Source organism: Eumetopias jubatus, unplaced genomic scaffold, assembly GCF_037043125.1.
Source record: "Eumetopias jubatus isolate StellerSeaLion01/CBP00866 unplaced genomic scaffold, mEumJub1_p1.0 scaffold_6, whole genome shotgun sequence".
NCBI classification, from domain to species: Eukaryota; Metazoa; Chordata; class Mammalia; order Carnivora; family Otariidae; genus Eumetopias; species Eumetopias jubatus.
The window spans coordinates 50,372,121-50,388,917 of record NW_028274812.1 but is presented as its reverse complement, the minus strand read 5'-3'; the positions used below and the strand labels follow the sequence as shown (position 1 = coordinate 50,388,917).

General features: G+C 42.7%; 1 protein-coding gene across 2 annotated transcripts; it reads left to right on the top strand.

The window, feature by feature from the left end:
* Positions 1-887: 887 nt before the first annotated feature.
* SLC60A2 (solute carrier family 60 member 2) lies at positions 888-9,997 on the top strand. Of its 2 annotated transcripts, XM_088023890.1 has the most exons (5): positions 888-1,276; positions 3,117-3,285; positions 4,432-4,548; positions 5,800-6,057; positions 6,271-9,997. In XM_088023890.1, exons 1-5 carry the CDS (start codon positions 1,226-1,228, stop codon positions 7,038-7,040), a joined length of 1,365 nt encoding a protein of 454 aa, XP_087880016.1. In that variant the 5' UTR covers positions 888-1,225; the 3' UTR covers positions 7,041-9,997. The 2 variants fall into 2 exon arrangements, with proteins under 2 accessions (XP_087880016.1, XP_027959987.2); XM_028104186.2 differs by having other exon boundaries at positions 5,800-9,997.
* Positions 9,998-16,797: the final 6,800 nt, after the last annotated feature.

Sequence of the window (16,797 nt, the reverse complement as noted above, 5' to 3'; positions counted from 1 at the left end):
TGGAAAGGAAATGATGAGGAGATTTAGGTTTGTAGTCTGGGAGCCTAAGCGGTAGAAGTAACTGGGTGCAAAAGCACATTTCCGATAGACAGTAACAAATATTCACACGTCTTGAGGCCGCGGTCTGGTCAAAGAGCAAAAGGAAACAAAAAGCTGGTATTGGGTAAGGAAAGACAAGGCCTTTCCTTTTCTGCAGGCACACCTCTACTCAGGGATCCTGGAAGTCCACGTCCCGCTCCACTTCCTGACAACAATGGTATCGTTTGCAGGGACTGGAGCCCGTGTGCTTGAAACCTCAGCTTTGGGTCGGGACTTCTCCTGAGCTACTGTTACACTATGTACAGCCCCTGACCTTGGGCACGTTGCTACTTATTCTCTCTGACTTAACCCAGCTGTCTGTAAAACGAGGAAAACGTGGAATTTGGAGTGTTGTTCTGAGGCTTCATTGAGCTAATACCCGTGAACGTTTACATATGAGGTTCAACAAATGTGGTGGAGTGACACATGGACGACATAGCTCAAAGCAGCGAGGACAGCAATTCTAGAAAGCTGTATAAGGGACAGACCGGGCTCCCTTTGCCCTGCGAGGAGACCTGGGCAGCGGGTGCAAAGCCATACCCTGCCCATCTTGGCCCGCTTTTTCGCCCGCAAGGGCGTGGCCGCGTCTTACCTCTGGATCCGTCGGGTCCCAAGGCTGCAGCTTCCGCTCACTCCGCCACGGGGCGCCCGCTTGCCGGGCCTCTGTGGGCTCAGCTGTGTGTGATGCGGCGGCCCGGGCGCCCACGTCCGGTCTCCCAGGCAACCACATAAACTTCCGGTTTGAGACAGGCCGCGGTTGGCGAGAGGCCACATTTCCGCCACGTGACCCCCTCCGGCAGCTTGCCGGCTGAAGGGCTAGCGTCACCGGCCTGCAACGCCCGGCGTTTTCCCGAAGTTCGGACTTCCCGGCCCTGACCAGGGGGCAGTTCCTGGGGAAGTGGCTCCAGCCGGGACGGCCGGGCCTGCAGGGGCGGGGCCGGGGCTTGGCTCCCAGTTCCGGAGGCTCCGCTGAGAAGCCGGGCGGCAGCAAGACCGCTTCTCCTGAGCCGCCGAACTGGAGTTGGAGCTGGAATTCCGTGGGGCCGGGGCCCCGGCTGCCGGGCAGCGGCTCCTCGGGGCCGAGGCCGCGGCGGAGAATGAGGCGGTGGCGGTGGCAGGCTCCCGGCGGAGCCGCCAGGCTGGAAGCATGCTGCGCTGGTTCATCACCGTGATCTTGTGTGCTGCCTTCCTGGGGCTGGTGAGAGCCGGGGCTGGAATCCTCCCAGGCCGGGGCGTAAGCGGGCGTCCTGCAGAGAACGCCGGCTTCGGAGTTCGAGTCTCGCCTCTGCCACTTGCAAACTGTGTGACCTTGGGCGCGTTCGTCGGCCCCAGCCTTGGTTTCCTAATCTGAGAAATGGGCACAGTTCTACTCTTGGAGGGTTATTGTCCAGTGGGAAATTGATTTTCCTAATATATTTGCCAGCTCCAGCAAACCTTCCTACTTCTCCTACGTGGGGTGGGGGAGATAGATTCAAGGAGGTGTTGCCAGGTCTATAGGCCCACCCCCTTGAGCCCACGCAGACCGCAAATTATTACACAAAGCTGCTTTTCTGGGATTTCCTCTTCCTTGTCTGACCAAATGACCAAGTTCAGCCAACTCCTTATTTTTGCAGACGGGGCAAAATAGACCCATAGAGGGAAAACGACTTTTCTGGACCACATAGCTGGTTTTAAGTGGTGGAGGCAGGCGTAACATGTCTTTCATTCTACCCACAATCCTATGTAAAACAAACCTTTAGATCCTTCAGTTTTTGTTTTTTGTTTTGTTTTTTTAAGAGCGAACTGCGAGGCCAGAAGCGCCGTTTGACAAACCCCTTGGCTGCCCCACGATTCCCTTATTTCTAGAGATCGTCCTCTCATCACTTGTCTTGAATATTGGGCTCTTGGGGGTTTGGTAGGGTTAGTCCTCTGAGGAGAGTCACTTCTCAGAGAGTCCTCTGAGAAAGTCACTTAGCGTCTTTCGCTTGAGCCACAACGGATTCCTAGAGTATTCTAATTTGAAAAAAGAAAAATCATTGCAGACGCTTCTTGAGCCCTCACCTTGTGCCAGGTCCTGTTTTAAGTGCTTTACAAGAAGGAAGTAATTTGATTGGAGATGGAGCTCAGCCGTCCCTGGTCCATGTACCAAGTGCTTGCTCTGCTCTGGCTTGGGCAAGATGCACACCCGTGTTTTGAGCAGAGCAGTCCAATTAGAATGAATTATTCTTGAAGCATAGACCTATTAGAAGCATTTTTTTTAAGTGTCCAGCAAATATTCTCTGATGGCTTGGGGTTTTCTTTGAAGAAAAATACAGATTTAGAAACGTTTGAATTGTCTATTTTCTGTGTATTTTGTATGTGTCAGAGGAAGGACACCATGTGCATCCAGAAATATTGCTGTTTTAACAACATAAAAAACCAGGAATGCTGTTTTAATGGTTTGATAATTTAAATTTTTAACATCTAAATTCCTGTTATTTGTGCATATAGTATATTTCAAAGGGCACATAACTATTTCAAAAATGATTTTGATGTTACATTTTACTGTTAATACAAGAGTCTTTTGCAGTACTGTTCAAAAAGGAAACAAAATTGTAGCAGAGAGCCAAAGAAATTAAAAAAAATTTTTTTAGACTTGAGAATTGTCAGAACTAGAAAACCAGTAGGATTTGACACACCAAATGCAGTAGCCTATAGTCTAGGAGTCCTAGTACCGTCATCCTGAATTTTTCCTGAATGTGAGATTTAAAGTAATCCCCTACATTACACTGAAATCCCCTCCTCCTTTTTTATTTTTTAATTAAATTTTTAGATGTGGGGGTGGGGCAGAGAGAGAGGGAGAGAAAGAATCTCAAGCAGGTTCCAAGCCCAGCGGGAAGCTTGATCTCCCAACCCTGCGGTCATGACGGAGCTGAAGCCAAGAGTGTGAAATCCAGAGTCGGCTGCTCAACCACCCAGGCGCCCCTCCTCCTCCCTTTTTAATAGTGAAGAAAACTACCACATAGATAGACATTATTTTAATGATTGTAAATGAAAGGTTTTGTCTTTTTAAATTTTAGGGAATGAGTGTTGCTATACTGGGACCGACATTTCAAGATTTGGCAACAAATGTGAACCGCAATATTAGCAGTCTTTCTCTGATTTTTGTGGGCCGTGCCTTTGGATTTTTAAGTGGCTCAGTGATTGGTGGAGTTCTTCTTGACATTATGAATCATTTTCTACTTTTGGGTAAGTAAAGACCAATTTTAGCTTTTAATGACTTTCAAGGAATTTATATTTTGTTTTTAAAAATGAAACATTTTATGGTTGACAACTCAGATGAGTAGTGTTCAGGCGTCCTCGGTGAAAATCAGTTTTCCTTGGTGCCTGTTTTCATCTCAACAATTATAGAGAATCTATGCAGGGCCACTCTGGAAATTTAGATTAGCCCTAGAATGTGTTACTCTCTTTAGCCTTCCTGACCATCAGTGTAATTTAGGCACCACCCCTGGATTACATACTAGTTGTCCAAAGAACTCTGCTTGTCAGGGTTTAGGGCGGATCTCCTGGGGCCACCAGAGATCAGAATGAATTACTTGAACCTGCCCAGGCTAGGCCCTGAACTGAGAATGAAGGTGGGAAGTACTGGGGGCAAAATGACGTGGGCTAAATTTTTGTCCCAGCCGCCCCATGTTAATGATGCCTCCGGACCACTCTACCTCGCCCTTCAAGTAGATGGCAAAGCTTTTAACTTACTCTTTCTTGAATAAATAGACACGTTTAAAGAAAATCTGGATTAATGTGATAATAGTGCTTTGGAAGTAAGGAGAATAATTTACTGTTGTTGATGAATAAATGAATAACTGCTCAGATTTCCAAAATGGGTTGAGAACATATAGATCTTGTATTTCCCTCCTTATTCCCAAGCTAAATTACTTCATACATTTCTACTACAAACTATCATAACTGTATTTCATTTTTCTCTTTTAATTTTTTACCTCATACCTAAAAGTCTTTTTATTTATTTGATTATATGTATGTGTGTATGTATGTATTTATTTAGATTAAAACTCTTTTTAAAATATGAAATATTTAAATAAATTTTTGAGTTGTCAGTTTTGCTATAAAACTTTGCCCTGTAGTATAAGGTTTGATTATCAGCAATGCTAGAAATGTACTCACATTAGGTTAACTTATATTTTATAGTCCATAAAGATTATGAAAGCTTGTAAAGGAAATAACCATTTATAGATGCTGAACTTCTTATCCACTTACTATTACCGAATTGTAATTTGACCTACTTTGCATTTATTGGAATTTCTATGATCTTGACTTGATTTATGACTCCTGTCATGAATATTGTTTTTTATAGCTGACTTTTACCTTTCTTCTCAGGGGTGTCAATGTTGACCACCACAGTTGGTCTTTATCTTGTTCCATTTTGTAAGACAGCAGTATTGCTGATTGTCATGATGTCCGTCTTTGGTGTTTCAGCTGGCGTTCTGGATACAGGTCAGTGAGCCCTGCAGGGTCATCTCTGGGAGTAGGGACTTTCTACTAGAAAAAGTAGAGCAGATGACATCAAATTGTCATTTGCAGTGTAAAATGACACCGACCTACTGAATTGCTCATGGGGTCACCCAGTCAGAACTACCCTCTGGCAACTACTCTTCTTGCCAAGTAGGGTGCCTGTTTTTGGCAATTCATGGAGTGAATTTAAGGAATTTTGTTCAGTGAGAGATTATTGATTTGCAGTACCCAAACAGGAAAGGGTCCCCCATGTGGGTAATTATGGTGCAGGTGAGTGGGCTTTCATTTTGGGATAGAACTTTATCAGTGTAGTATGGGAGGAATTGATGGGTTAATAGGTTAAACCAACTTTGGAACCATATTTGGCTGAGGAATCATAGAAGCAGCTATCCAATTTAAAAAGCCCTCTGCCTTTTGAACTAAGAGAAACCTGTCCTGTGTATTATTTTCCTTCTCTCTTTTTTTCCCCCTCTCAAAAGCTCCTGCCTTCCTGCAGGAGATCCTCTTCATGTGTCTTGTTATCTTTTAAAACCTACTAAACAACACACTTGGCATCTGTCCACCCCTAAAACCAGCTCTTTTCTTCCCCTGCTCTATTGTTACCTGATATATTGGGGATATATACTTTAGGCTTAGTTTGGTTGTGAAATTATGGGGTACAATTTTATGTTTGTCTGCAAGTATGTTAAAAAAAAGAGAAAGAAAACACAACACTTGATGCTTCTTGCCTTTCACCTTTGTTTCCTGTAATGGGCCCAGCAGAATTCTACAGTGTTCAGGTTTCTGAACATGTGTTTTGCATCTGCTATATACCTAAATAATTTTCCTCAACTGGTTATTTGGTAATTTGTCCATTATCTCATGATAATATATATTTAAAATGTTTACAAATAAATATCCACCTCTTTCCCACCCTCCCCACCCCCTGCCAGCCTCATATTAGAACTGTCTTGTTAAAGGCCTTGGGCTAAGGTGCCTGGCCCTGGGAGGTCGTGGTTTACTAGCTTGTAGAATCCATTTGTGAGTATGTGATGTTCCGATGCTGAGAGTTCTGTGGTGGTGGTAGGACAGAGTTTCTTAGTCATAAAATCGACCGCATTGCAACATTTGTTGACTGAGAATACCTTCATCCTTGTGCCATGTAAAATAGACTCATCCTCCTCCTGATAGTCATGAACTGTTTTTTTGCTAAGTTACTGTGATTAAATAATTTTCCTCATGTTTCATTGGTAGGTGGTAACGTCCTGATCTTGGCTCTTTGGGGGGACAGAGGAGCCCCACATATGCAGGCCTTACACTTCAGTTTTGCCTTGGGTGCCTTTTTGGCTCCACTGCTGGCTAAGTTGGCATTGGGCACAACGGTGTCTGCTGAAAACCACACAGAGCCTGACTCTACCCATTCTGCCCTCAACCAGTCATCTGAAGCTGACTTAGAATCTCTGCTTGGAGTACCTGACAACACGAATCTACTGTGGGCGTATGCTGTTATCGGTACTTATGTTTTTGTAGTTGCTATCTTTTTTTTGGCTCTGTTTTTAAAGAAGAGCTCAAGGCAGGAAAAAGCAAAAGCATCTGCTCAGAGGTCTCGAAGAGCTAAATACCACAGTGCCCTTCTTTGTCTCCTTTTCCTGTTCTTCTTTTTTTATGTTGGAGCTGAGGTAACATATGGCTCTTACGTTTTCTCGTTTGTGACCACCCACGCAGGCATGACGGAAAGTGAAGCGGCTGGGTTGAACTCCATCTTCTGGGGGACCTTTGCAGCCTGCAGGGGCCTAGCAATCTTTTTTGCTACATGTTTACAACCTGGAACCATGATTGTGTTAAGCAACATTGGCAGCCTGACATCATCCTTATTGTTGGTGCTTTTCGACAAGAGCCCAGTTTGTCTCTGGATAGCGACTTCGGTGTATGGGGCCTCGATGGCAACCACGTTTCCCAGTGGTGTTTCTTGGATTGAGCAGTACACAACCATCCATGGGAAATCTGCAGCATTTTTTGTAGTCGGTGCTGCCCTGGGAGAAATGGCTATTCCTGCAGTAATTGGAATTCTTCAAGGACAATACCCTGATTTGCCTATAGTTTTGTACACCTGTTTGGGGGCATCGATAGCCACTGCTCTTTTATTTCCCATGCTCTATAAATTAGCCACCTCACCTCTCAGTCAACAGCGAAAAGAACACAGGCAAAGCGAGGACCAGAAAGCTTTGCTGTCTAGTTCTGAGCTAAATGACTATGAGGAAGACAATGAAGAAGAGGATGCAGAAAAATGGAATGAAATGGATTTTGAAGTGATCGAAATGAATGATACAGTGAGGAATTCTGTAATAGAGACATCTAAAAATATTCTGATGGAGCCCTTGGCTGAAGTCTCCAGTCAGTTCCACTCCAGTGCAGTGGTACTGGAGTCCCCGCCAGTTGATAGTGGCCAGTCCCTTGTGAATCACCTTGCAAGAAACCAGGCTAAAAGGGACTAACACCTAGAGAAGATGGATTATTCTGACCTCCTTGAATAATCTCCAGTTGTAAAGAAGCCAGTCAGAGCAGAGCATTAACAGATTTTCAGCATGCTTTGGGGATCAAAATTTCTAGGTCAGAGTGTAGCAAATGCTACAAAGTTTTGAAAGGTTCTGTAATTCTAGAGTTTTCCATAAAGAACAAATGGTCTCGTGGGGCAGGATCTTATTGTGGGGCTAGTGTTTGGCACGTGGCTGATTAGGTAATGTTTTATGGTCTCCACCCCTCAAAGCATGCAAAGAAGGTGTTTGTTGTTGAGAAGTTGGGTGCTGTTCTAATAGAACAAAACCACCTAGTAGTTGAATTGATTAGCTGAACAAATGATCAGTCATCAGTATTATACCAGGGAAGTAGAGGAGTGTCATTTCATAAAAGAGCAACTTTGAAAATGGACAGAGATTTTTATTAATTGCTTTGCCCTCCCTGTAGTGTTGCGCCGGAGAATGCTGATTCCTCATTTGATTTCTGATTTCTATGAGGAGAACACAAAACAGGGCCCTAGAGACCCGGCTTCAGGACTGCTGCTTACTAGTTTTCTGGCCCTGCACTCAGTCCTTAAATAGGCCTTGTTTATCTGTCTCCTGATCTGTGATTCTTTTAGTGAAAATGAGATGATTTTCAAACTAGGAATCCATAAGTTTCAAAGTTTGTGCAAGGAAAAAAAAAAGTAAAAAAAAAGTTTGTGCAGTGTGTCTGTTAGAAATAACGTAAGTGCCATCCATTCTTCATTTCAAATGAGAAGTGAAACAAAAGTGATAGTTTTGAGAATACTGATTATGAATACATGTCAGTTTAAGAGACTCAGTGTTTAATAATTACCTGCAAAACACATTTTTCAGTACTGTGTTTCATCAGTTCTAAGATGCACCTTTTTTCACATTTTTAACATCTCTGAAATCAGAATATGTCTTAAAGTCAGTGGTCACTTAACATTTTGTGACAAAATTTAATTGACAGTTATCCATGTACATATACAAAATAATGTTGCATGTTACAGTCGGTGTCTTACAGTAATTCATTCAACTATGGAGATTTTACTATTTTTACAGGTACTTTAAAAAGTTATTTTTATATGCTGATTTTCTTGATGTTCAAGTGGGATTTGGAGATGCAATGTTCCAAGTTTAAAAGCTGCTTGAGAGTTACTATGTTAGTAGTGGGGCCTACCTTAGTAATGAAGTCTGGGTCTGGGCCTTGCTCTTACAGGGTTTGTTCTTTATTGAGTCTGGCTGGTAATTACATTGTAAGCACTGTAAACTACGCTGCTAGTTTAATTTACAAAGAGGCATAGTCTTTTCCAGTATTTGGAATATTTGTTTCACCCACCCAGGGCTCTTCCTTCCTGACTTTGAAATACCTGGGAAACCAAAATAATGATTAGAAAGGGGCTTGGTGGGCGCCTGGGCGGCTCAGTTGGTTAAGTGACTGCCTTTGGCTCAGGTCATGATCCTGGAGTCCCAGGATCGAGTCCCACATCGGGCTCCCTGCTCAGCAGGGAGTCTGCTTCTCCCTCTGACCCTCCCCCCCTCATGTACTCTCTCTCTTTCATTCTCTCAAAATAAATAAATAAATCTTAAAAAAAAGGCTTGGTGGCCTAGAGGTCAGGGATCACAAAGGGTACTTCATATGAGTGTGGCAAAGCTGGTGTGAGCTCTCCTTTGATAAATGACTAGCACTGATGACAGCTTTTGTTTACTTCTCTTTACCATGTTTTATGGTGAATAACATTTAATTTCTACCTGCTTGCAGTATGTTTGCTTTCTCTTACTTACCTAATTTCTACAAATTTGCCTTTGTTTCTTCTCGAGTGAAATGTATCTTTTTTGACCACTGCTCATTCACCTTCAATACCTGCCATAATATGGGTTTGTATATAACCTAGCAATTTTGGAGAGGGCCGGTGGAGAAATTAACAGTAAAAAGCGTATTCTTCTTGCTCTTTTTGTATTGTACTTTTCTCTTAGCTACAACTTGGAGACCACCTGTGTTCCATTTACTGCTTTTTCTCAGGTTGTTGGAATTCAGGCAGTAGATGCTATTTGGCAGCTGGGAGGCTTGCTAGAACAGGGATTCTATCTACAGCATCTACATTTAATGGGTAGAAGATGCAGCTCAGGGAGAAAAGGATGATAATAAGAACATGGCAGAAAATTTGGAAATCCACACTGGAAAGTCCACTAGAGTTCCACAAACCAAAATGTGAATGGCCATATGAGATTGCAGGCATTGTTAAAGTTTGATGTATTTCCATATTGGAAGGATAAGACTTCGTACAATTCCAAGAATTAGCATTCATTCTAATAATCAGTCCTTAGGTAAGTGTCTGCTGATATACAAGTAGCCAATACTGAAGTTTTCTATTGCTGAATAACAAATTTAGCAGTTTACAACAGCATTTTTGTTTATTTTAAGTAGGCTCCACGCCTAGTGTGGAGCCCAACGTGGGGCTTGAACTCACAACTGTGAGATTGAGACCTGAGCTGAGATCAAAAGTTGGTTGCCTAACCGACCGAACCATCTAGGCCCCCTAACAACAGATATTTTTTGTCTCACAGTTTCTTGAGTCAGAAATCTGGGCATGACTTCACTGGGTCCTCTGTTTAGGGTCTTGTGGGGCTGCTGCAGTCAAGCTGTTGGATAGAGCTATGCTCCATTTTGGAGCTTAGGGTTCACTTCTAGGGCCATGTATGTGGTTGACAGTATTCAGTTCCTTGCTGTGGCCTGCTCAGGTCCCTGTTTTTTGCTGGCTGTGAGCTCCCATCAGTCCCAGTTCCTAGAACCTCCCACGGTTTTTTTGCCAGGCAGCCCTCTGTAGATCTCTCACAACGTGGCAGCCCATTTCTTCAAAGCCAGCAGGAGAATGGCTTTCTCTCACACCAGTCTGCTAAGTTGGAGTCTTCTTTCTTTCTTTCTCTCTCTCAAGATATTTATTTATTTATTTATTTATTTATTTATTTATTTATTTATTTATTTATTTATTTGAGACAGAATGAGAGCGAGCACATGAGAGGGGGGAGGGTCAGAGGGAGAAGCGGGCTCCCTGCTCGCCGATGCGGGACTCGATCCAGGGACTCCTGGATCATGACCTGAGCCAAAGGCAGTCGCTTAACCAACTGAGCCACCCAGGCGCCCTAAGCTGGAGTCTTCTTTAACATAATATAATCACAGGAGTGGCATCCCCTCACCTTTGCAGTATGCTCTTGGCTAGAAGCAAGTCACGGGTTCGACCCAAACTCAAGGGAGAGAGGCTAGTACAGAGATGTGACTCATTGGGTGTTACCTTAGAGTGCGTGTGCTGTACACACTCTGGTACTTGCAGAACCAGGGTTCCAGAGAACTAAAAGTTGGAGCTGGGGACAAGAAGCCCTCAGCAGTCACCGAAAGTGATGATAGGTACCAAACTGAGTGAGTGCGGCGGGGGGTGGAAGGCTCCATTAGGCCAGGCCAATGAACCTGATAGAAGAGACTCTGTTTGTGGGGCAATGGATAGGCTAACTCAGAGTCAGGCCTTTTTTCCCCTTGACGTTTTATGTTCTTTCCCACTGTGATTTTAACTTGTTCAAACGCAGCTTCCTGTAAGAGAAATAGGTAAATTTCAGTTTAGTTATATTTTCATAGTAATAATTTTCAAAGTAAAGATGCTTTGAGGGCATCTTTCAGTTACTCTTATTTTTTAAAGAAAAATCCTTTTTAAAAACCTGTTTTTATCATAAAAGTAATGAAGGTATTAAAAAGTCAGCTGGAAGATTAGGGAAGTACATAAAAATGTAAGGGACAAGTATAATTTATGCAAAGTTTTTATTTATTTATTTATTTTTAAAGTAAGCTCTATGCCCATTGTGGGGCTCGAATTCCCTGCCCCTGCAATCAAGAGTCATATGCTCTACCAACCTAGCCAACCAGGCACCCTTGTATAAGTAATTTATAATTCTAAACACTTGGAAAAGTTCTTAAGATTTCTCAACATAATTTCCTGGGTAAAGGGGTAAAAAAAAAAAAATTCCCTCCTACCAGATAAAGTTTCAGAAACAACTTGAATTTTGTGTCCAGAGTGCATTGCCACTGCAGTTGATGGACTGGTTATTAGTTTGAAGAATTGTAATTTATTAAGAAAAACAACAAACCTAATTGATCAGTGGAGTAACACCCTCCTAAAAACTGTGTGAGACCCGGATTACATGTAAAATGATTTCGTTTCAGGTAGAATCATTGAATAATCAGAATAGCTTTCTCATAACCAGAACTTTTGGTTTACCATAGCAGTATATCCTGCCGCTTAAAAGTTATTACTAAAATAGAGCTTAAATTTCTTAATGGAAGTAGATAACATTCTTCTGGGATACCCTGTATCTGTATCTGTTAAGTGCCACTTGTTTTGTTCACAGTGCTCTGAATGTGTGTGTGTTTGTGTACATGAATCCACAGATACTGTGTGTGTTTGATACTTTCCTATACTGTAAGGGTGTAGGGGTAGAGGTGCTAGAGAAGGGATACAAAAAAGCTTAAGGTATGATTCCAAGTTTGTTAGAAATGGCCCTTTTTTTAATTGAAAATTTTATTGCAATTATAGATTTACATGCAGTTGTGCCTAGTGTTTTTGTTTTTGTTTTTTCTAAATTTGTTGAGTGAGGGCTACTTGCTCAATCTCGAGAGTGGAGAGCTAGGCTAGTGCTTCTCATGTGTTAATGTGCATTGGAGGGCGCCTGGGTGGCTCAGTTGGTTGAGCCACTGCCTTCGGCTCAGGTCATGATCCTGGAGTCCCGGGATCGGGTCCCGCATCGGGCTCCCCCTTCTCTGTGGGGAGCCTGCTTCTCCCTCTGCCTCTGCCTGCCACTCCGCCTGCTTGTGCTCACTCTGTCTCTCTCTCTCTCTATGTCAAATAAATAAATAAAATATTAAAAAAAAATGTGCATTGGAATTGCTTGTTAAAGTATAGATTCTAATTCAGTAGTACCTGGGTTAGGGGCTGGGATTCTACATTTCTAACAAGCTTTTACATGATGCGGAGCTATTGGCCTGTGGACTGACCACATTTTGGGTAGCAAGATTCACTTTTTGAGAGGGTCAAATTCTTTGCTACTCTAGGGAATTCAGTTTGTTTTGTTTCAGCTTTTCTAAATATGACCCTAAATCTGTAGGAGTCTGTATTCCCATGCGCCCCCTCCTCTCTCTTAACACACAAACCCTAGGACTCTATTCTGAGTTCTCTTCAGTCCCTCCATTTACTGCATTGGATGTTGAATATTTATTTCTTATGTCTGTTGAATGCCTCCTATTTGGCTGTCTCTGTGAGAGGTGTTATGTTACACTGGTGAAAGATCAGAAGGTTCCTACCTCTGTGGAACCTACCCTCTAAAGCAGTACCGTCCAGTAGAATTTCCCACAATGATGGGAACATTTTATATCTGCACTGCCCAGTAGCCACTGGTCACATGTGGTGAATTGAGCCCTTGAAATATGGCTAATACACATAAAATGAATTTTTAATTTAAATATCTACATTAGCTGGTCGCTGCCATATTGGATCACACAGGTCTAGTGGGAGAAACCAGGTATCAAACAAATAATCACACAAGATGTTTCCAGGAAGGCTTTAACTTCTGTTATACTAGAAGTTTACAAGTATCTGGGGTCAGAAAAGTTGTGCTAGATACCTTCTCAGATGGCACAATATAAATTATCATGGCACTTAAGGAAAGGCCTAGTTTTCCTGGGTCCTGATGGTAGAAAGTTGTGCTTCGTGATCTGGAAGAGAAGGTTTGTCTTTCCTTGTGTGTCAAGGAGGCAAACCGAGGCTGGTCACCTTGTTTGTCAGGAGGACTTAAGCTCTTTCCCTTCATGCACTTTGGCCAGTTCGCATTTGAGCTAGGTTGCACTTGGATTTTTATTTAGCTATAAATAGTTTCATGTTTAATGAGTTAAAATTTTATAACATTGAATTTTTGCAAAGAGAATTTTCCCATATTTTCCAACATTTTTTGGTGGTTGTCTTAATTATGTGTTCTCATGTCCTGTACTTCTGCCTCGTTCATTTCTCTTAATTCTTGCAGAAAAGATCCCTTAGGTTCTTGCACCGTGGCCATTAATTCTTATGTATTGTCTTCCTTTTGGCTTATATTTTTAATTGCAGAATGCTTTTCCTGTCTGGTCTGTGGCTTTATGGCAACTTGCCTTTGATGTGTTTGGTTATGTTAATGGATGGCCTGGAGAAGTGTAAAAGTTGTTCGATGACATGAGTGACTTAAGGCTGTGGGCTTTTTAGCTTCTGAACAACTTGTGAGTTTATAAGGTGCTTTTTAAAAGAATTATTTTTAGGGATGCCCGGGTGGCTCAGTCGGTTAAGCGTCTGCCTTTGGCTCAGGTCATGATCTCGGGGTCCTGGGATCGAGCCCCGCATCGGGCTCCCTGCTCAGCGGGAAGCCTGATCTCCCTCTGCCTCTGCCCCTGCCTGTGTGTTCCTTCTCTCTCTGACAAATAAAATCTTAAAAAACAAAACAAAAAGAATCATTTTTAATTGTGATAAAATAGACATTACATAAAATTTACCATCTCAACCATTTTTAAGTGTATAAATTCAGTGGCACTAAGCACATTCACATTATTGTGCAACCATCACAGCCATCATCCACAAAACTGAGACTCCATAACCCATTAAACACTGTAACTCCCCATTCCATCCTCCTACCAGTCCTGACAGTGATCAGTCTACTTTCTGTCTCTACAAATTTCACTACTCCAAGTACTTCATATAAATGGCATTGTACAGTATTTGTCCTTTTATGCCTGGTGTATTTCACTTAGCATGTTGTGGCATGTGTCAGAATTTCCTTTGTAAGGCTGTGTAATAGTCTTTTGAATGTATACTTTGTTGATCCATTTACCTGTTATGGACACTTGGGTTGCTTCCACCTTTTGGCAATTGTTGAGTAACGCTTCTGTGAAAATTCATGTACACGTATCTGTTTGAATTTCTGGTTTCAGTTCTTTTGGGTATCCCCACAAGTGTGATTGCTGGATCATATGTTCTGTTTTTAATTTTTTTGGGTGCTTTCATTATTGGACTTAGATAATATTTTGTCCTAATCAGTTTTCCCAGAAGAAACCAGCTATAAGAAGTTAGAGAAACCCATGCTTTTGTTAGTATTGCTTCAAACCCTAGGCAGACTTTTAGCCCATTATAATCAACTTAGTATCACCCACATACTGAATAGGTGAAAGGTTGTATCAGACATCTACCTCAAAGTTTTGTTCTCTTTGCTTCCAGTTTTTTATTTAGTCATTGAGCAAGTGTCGGAGAGCTTACTTCGTTTGAAATCCTACTTGAAATGAAACCGAACCTACACCAGTTGGAGGTTGCCCTTCTACACAGGTTTTCACCAATTAGTTTTGATTTGGGGGCCTTAACGAGGTAGGGATGGCCTCGTAGATTGATTACATCTGTATTTAAGACTGCTCACAACTTACATGGCTCTGTACAATGTAAAAGCTTGTTTGAATAAAATATTGATATAAATACTCGTGTTGGTTTAAGATAAAATTGGTGTTTCATTTCATGGATGCTTAAAAATGAATTTGGCATGTCTTCAGAAATTACTCAAAAATATTTCCAGATTTTAGATTGTGAGTACTCCAATATGTATGTGGTAGTTGTATTAGGTTCCTAAAGTGTGAATAGTGTATTATTTTCACTGCACATGGGTATTTTAGAAATGACATCTAACATCTTTGATGATGTCTAACATTTCTGGCCCTTCAGTTTCTCTTAAGTGTATGATCCAATTTCTAAATTTACAAGTCCACCAAAGAAGCTTTTGCTAGCTGGATATTTTAGTTAATATTTACTTGAGGGGCGCCTGGGTGGCCCAGTTGTTAGGCGTCTGCCTTCGGCTCAGGTCATGATTCTGGGGTCCTGGGATCGAGCCCCGCATCGGGCTCCCTGCTCTGTGGAATGCCTGCTTCTCCCTCTCCCACTCTCCCATGCTTGTGTTCCCTCTCTCACTGTGTCTCTCTCTGTCAAATAAATAAAATCTTTAAAAAATATATATATTTTACTTGTATAACAATTCCCTAATTAAAGATGATTACAGTTATGTCTTTGTTTCAGAACGGAAAGGAAGTTTTCAAAATTGCATGTCAAGGAGAAACTGGGGTGTTTCTCCTTGCTTCCCTTCTATAAAGAACCTGCAGCTGAAAGCCTGCTGTTAGTGACCACAGCCCTTTTTGTCTTGTTTAAAACAACTGTAGTGATAATCTGGTTAAATGCTTCTAGGTTGGAGCATGATTCAGGTGTACAGCTTTACTGTACACTCTCCACCCCCTTCACACTTTACTGGAGTCTTAGGGAAAGATATACATATATATTTTTAAATGTTTTATTTATTTATTCATGAGAGAGAGAGAGAGAGGCAGAGGCAGAGGGAGAAGCAGGCTCCCTGCCTAGCAGGGAGCCCGATGCGGGACTCGATCCCAGGACCCTGGGATCATGACCCGAGCCGAAGGCAGATGCTTAACCATCTGAGCCACCCAGGCGCCCAAGGGAAAGATATTTTTAAAGTGGGAAACTTTGAGCTGAGAGAAACTAAACGGCGTACTCTCTCCTGTCTTATCCGAGCAGTTAGTAATGACACTAATAGGTGTCCTTATTTGAATGCTGCCATCTCTGCTTTCAGTGATACAAGTTTACAGCTGTGCACCTTGCCCTGGGAAGGGATCTTGTATCTTTGCATCATGCCAGGGACTCTGGGCAAAGCTTGACTTTTTCTGGCTCCTCCTAAATACAGAGCTCTAGAAGCCTTGGCATTGAGCCAGATGTGATGGGATTTGGAGTATGGCTGACTGTGATATCCAGGGGTCCCCAGTGCTTTCCCTGAGGAAGTAGGGGCTTGGGGTACTTCTGCTTCAACTTCCATGGATTTGGTTGGGCATGAGAGCAGGCTAAATGACCACGACGTCTGCTCCTAAGTGTTCCCTGTGCGGGAAGGCTGGGGTAAGGCACTGCAGTTTACAAGGATACAGACAGGAGCATTGGCTGGGGCTCCTGCTACCACCCGCTGGAAAAGATAATGGTTTGGGGAGTGGAATTTTTCTGTTTGCTCACTCTAGCAACCATTTCAGTCTCTCTCTTTTGGGAAACTTGAATGGACCCTATAGAACACATTATAAAAGCTCATGTGTGGTGTGGTAGTTAAGTGTGGGATCTGGAGTCTATCAGCCTGAATTTGAATTCGGACTTGGCCAACTCTTTCCTTGGTCACACTACTTAATTTCTTGGCCTCTATTTTCTTTCATGGGGTAGGCAGGGAGCCTTAAAGCACCTAGCATATTGCATCATACGTACACTGAGAGGCTGAATTGTGTTGCTCCCGCCTCCCCCATCCCTGTGTTGAAGTCCTAACCTCTAATAGCCCACACTGAATATTTGGAGATAGGGTCTTTAAAGAGGGAGCTAAGCTAAAATGAGGTCATTAAGGTGGGTCCTGATCCAACATGATTGGTATCCCTATGAGAGGAGGAAATGTGGACACAGACCGGCACAGAGGGAAGACCCTGTGAAGACACAGGAGAGGGCGGCCATCTACAAGCCAAGGGGAGAGGTTGCAGAGGAAACCGCCCTCCAATGCCTTGCTCTCAGACTTCTAGCTTCCAGAATCCTGGGGAAGGTTTCTGTTGTTTAAGCCCCCCAGTCTGTGGTACTTTGCTTTGGCAACCCTAGCAAAC

Bases quoted from the DNA above. Each gene is read 5' to 3' on its own strand.
- SLC60A2 (XM_028104186.2), top strand. From the start codon at position 1,226: ATGCTGCGCTGGTTCATCACCGTGATCTTGTGTGCTGCCTTCCTGGGG. The intron at 3,286-4,431 runs GTAAGTAAAGAC...CTTTCTTCTCAG, and splicing joins GAATCATTTTCTACTTTTGG to GGGTGTCAATGTTGACCACC. The intron at 4,549-5,799 runs GTCAGTGAGCCC...TTTCATTGGTAG, and splicing joins AGCTGGCGTTCTGGATACAG to GTGGTAACGTCCTGATCTTG.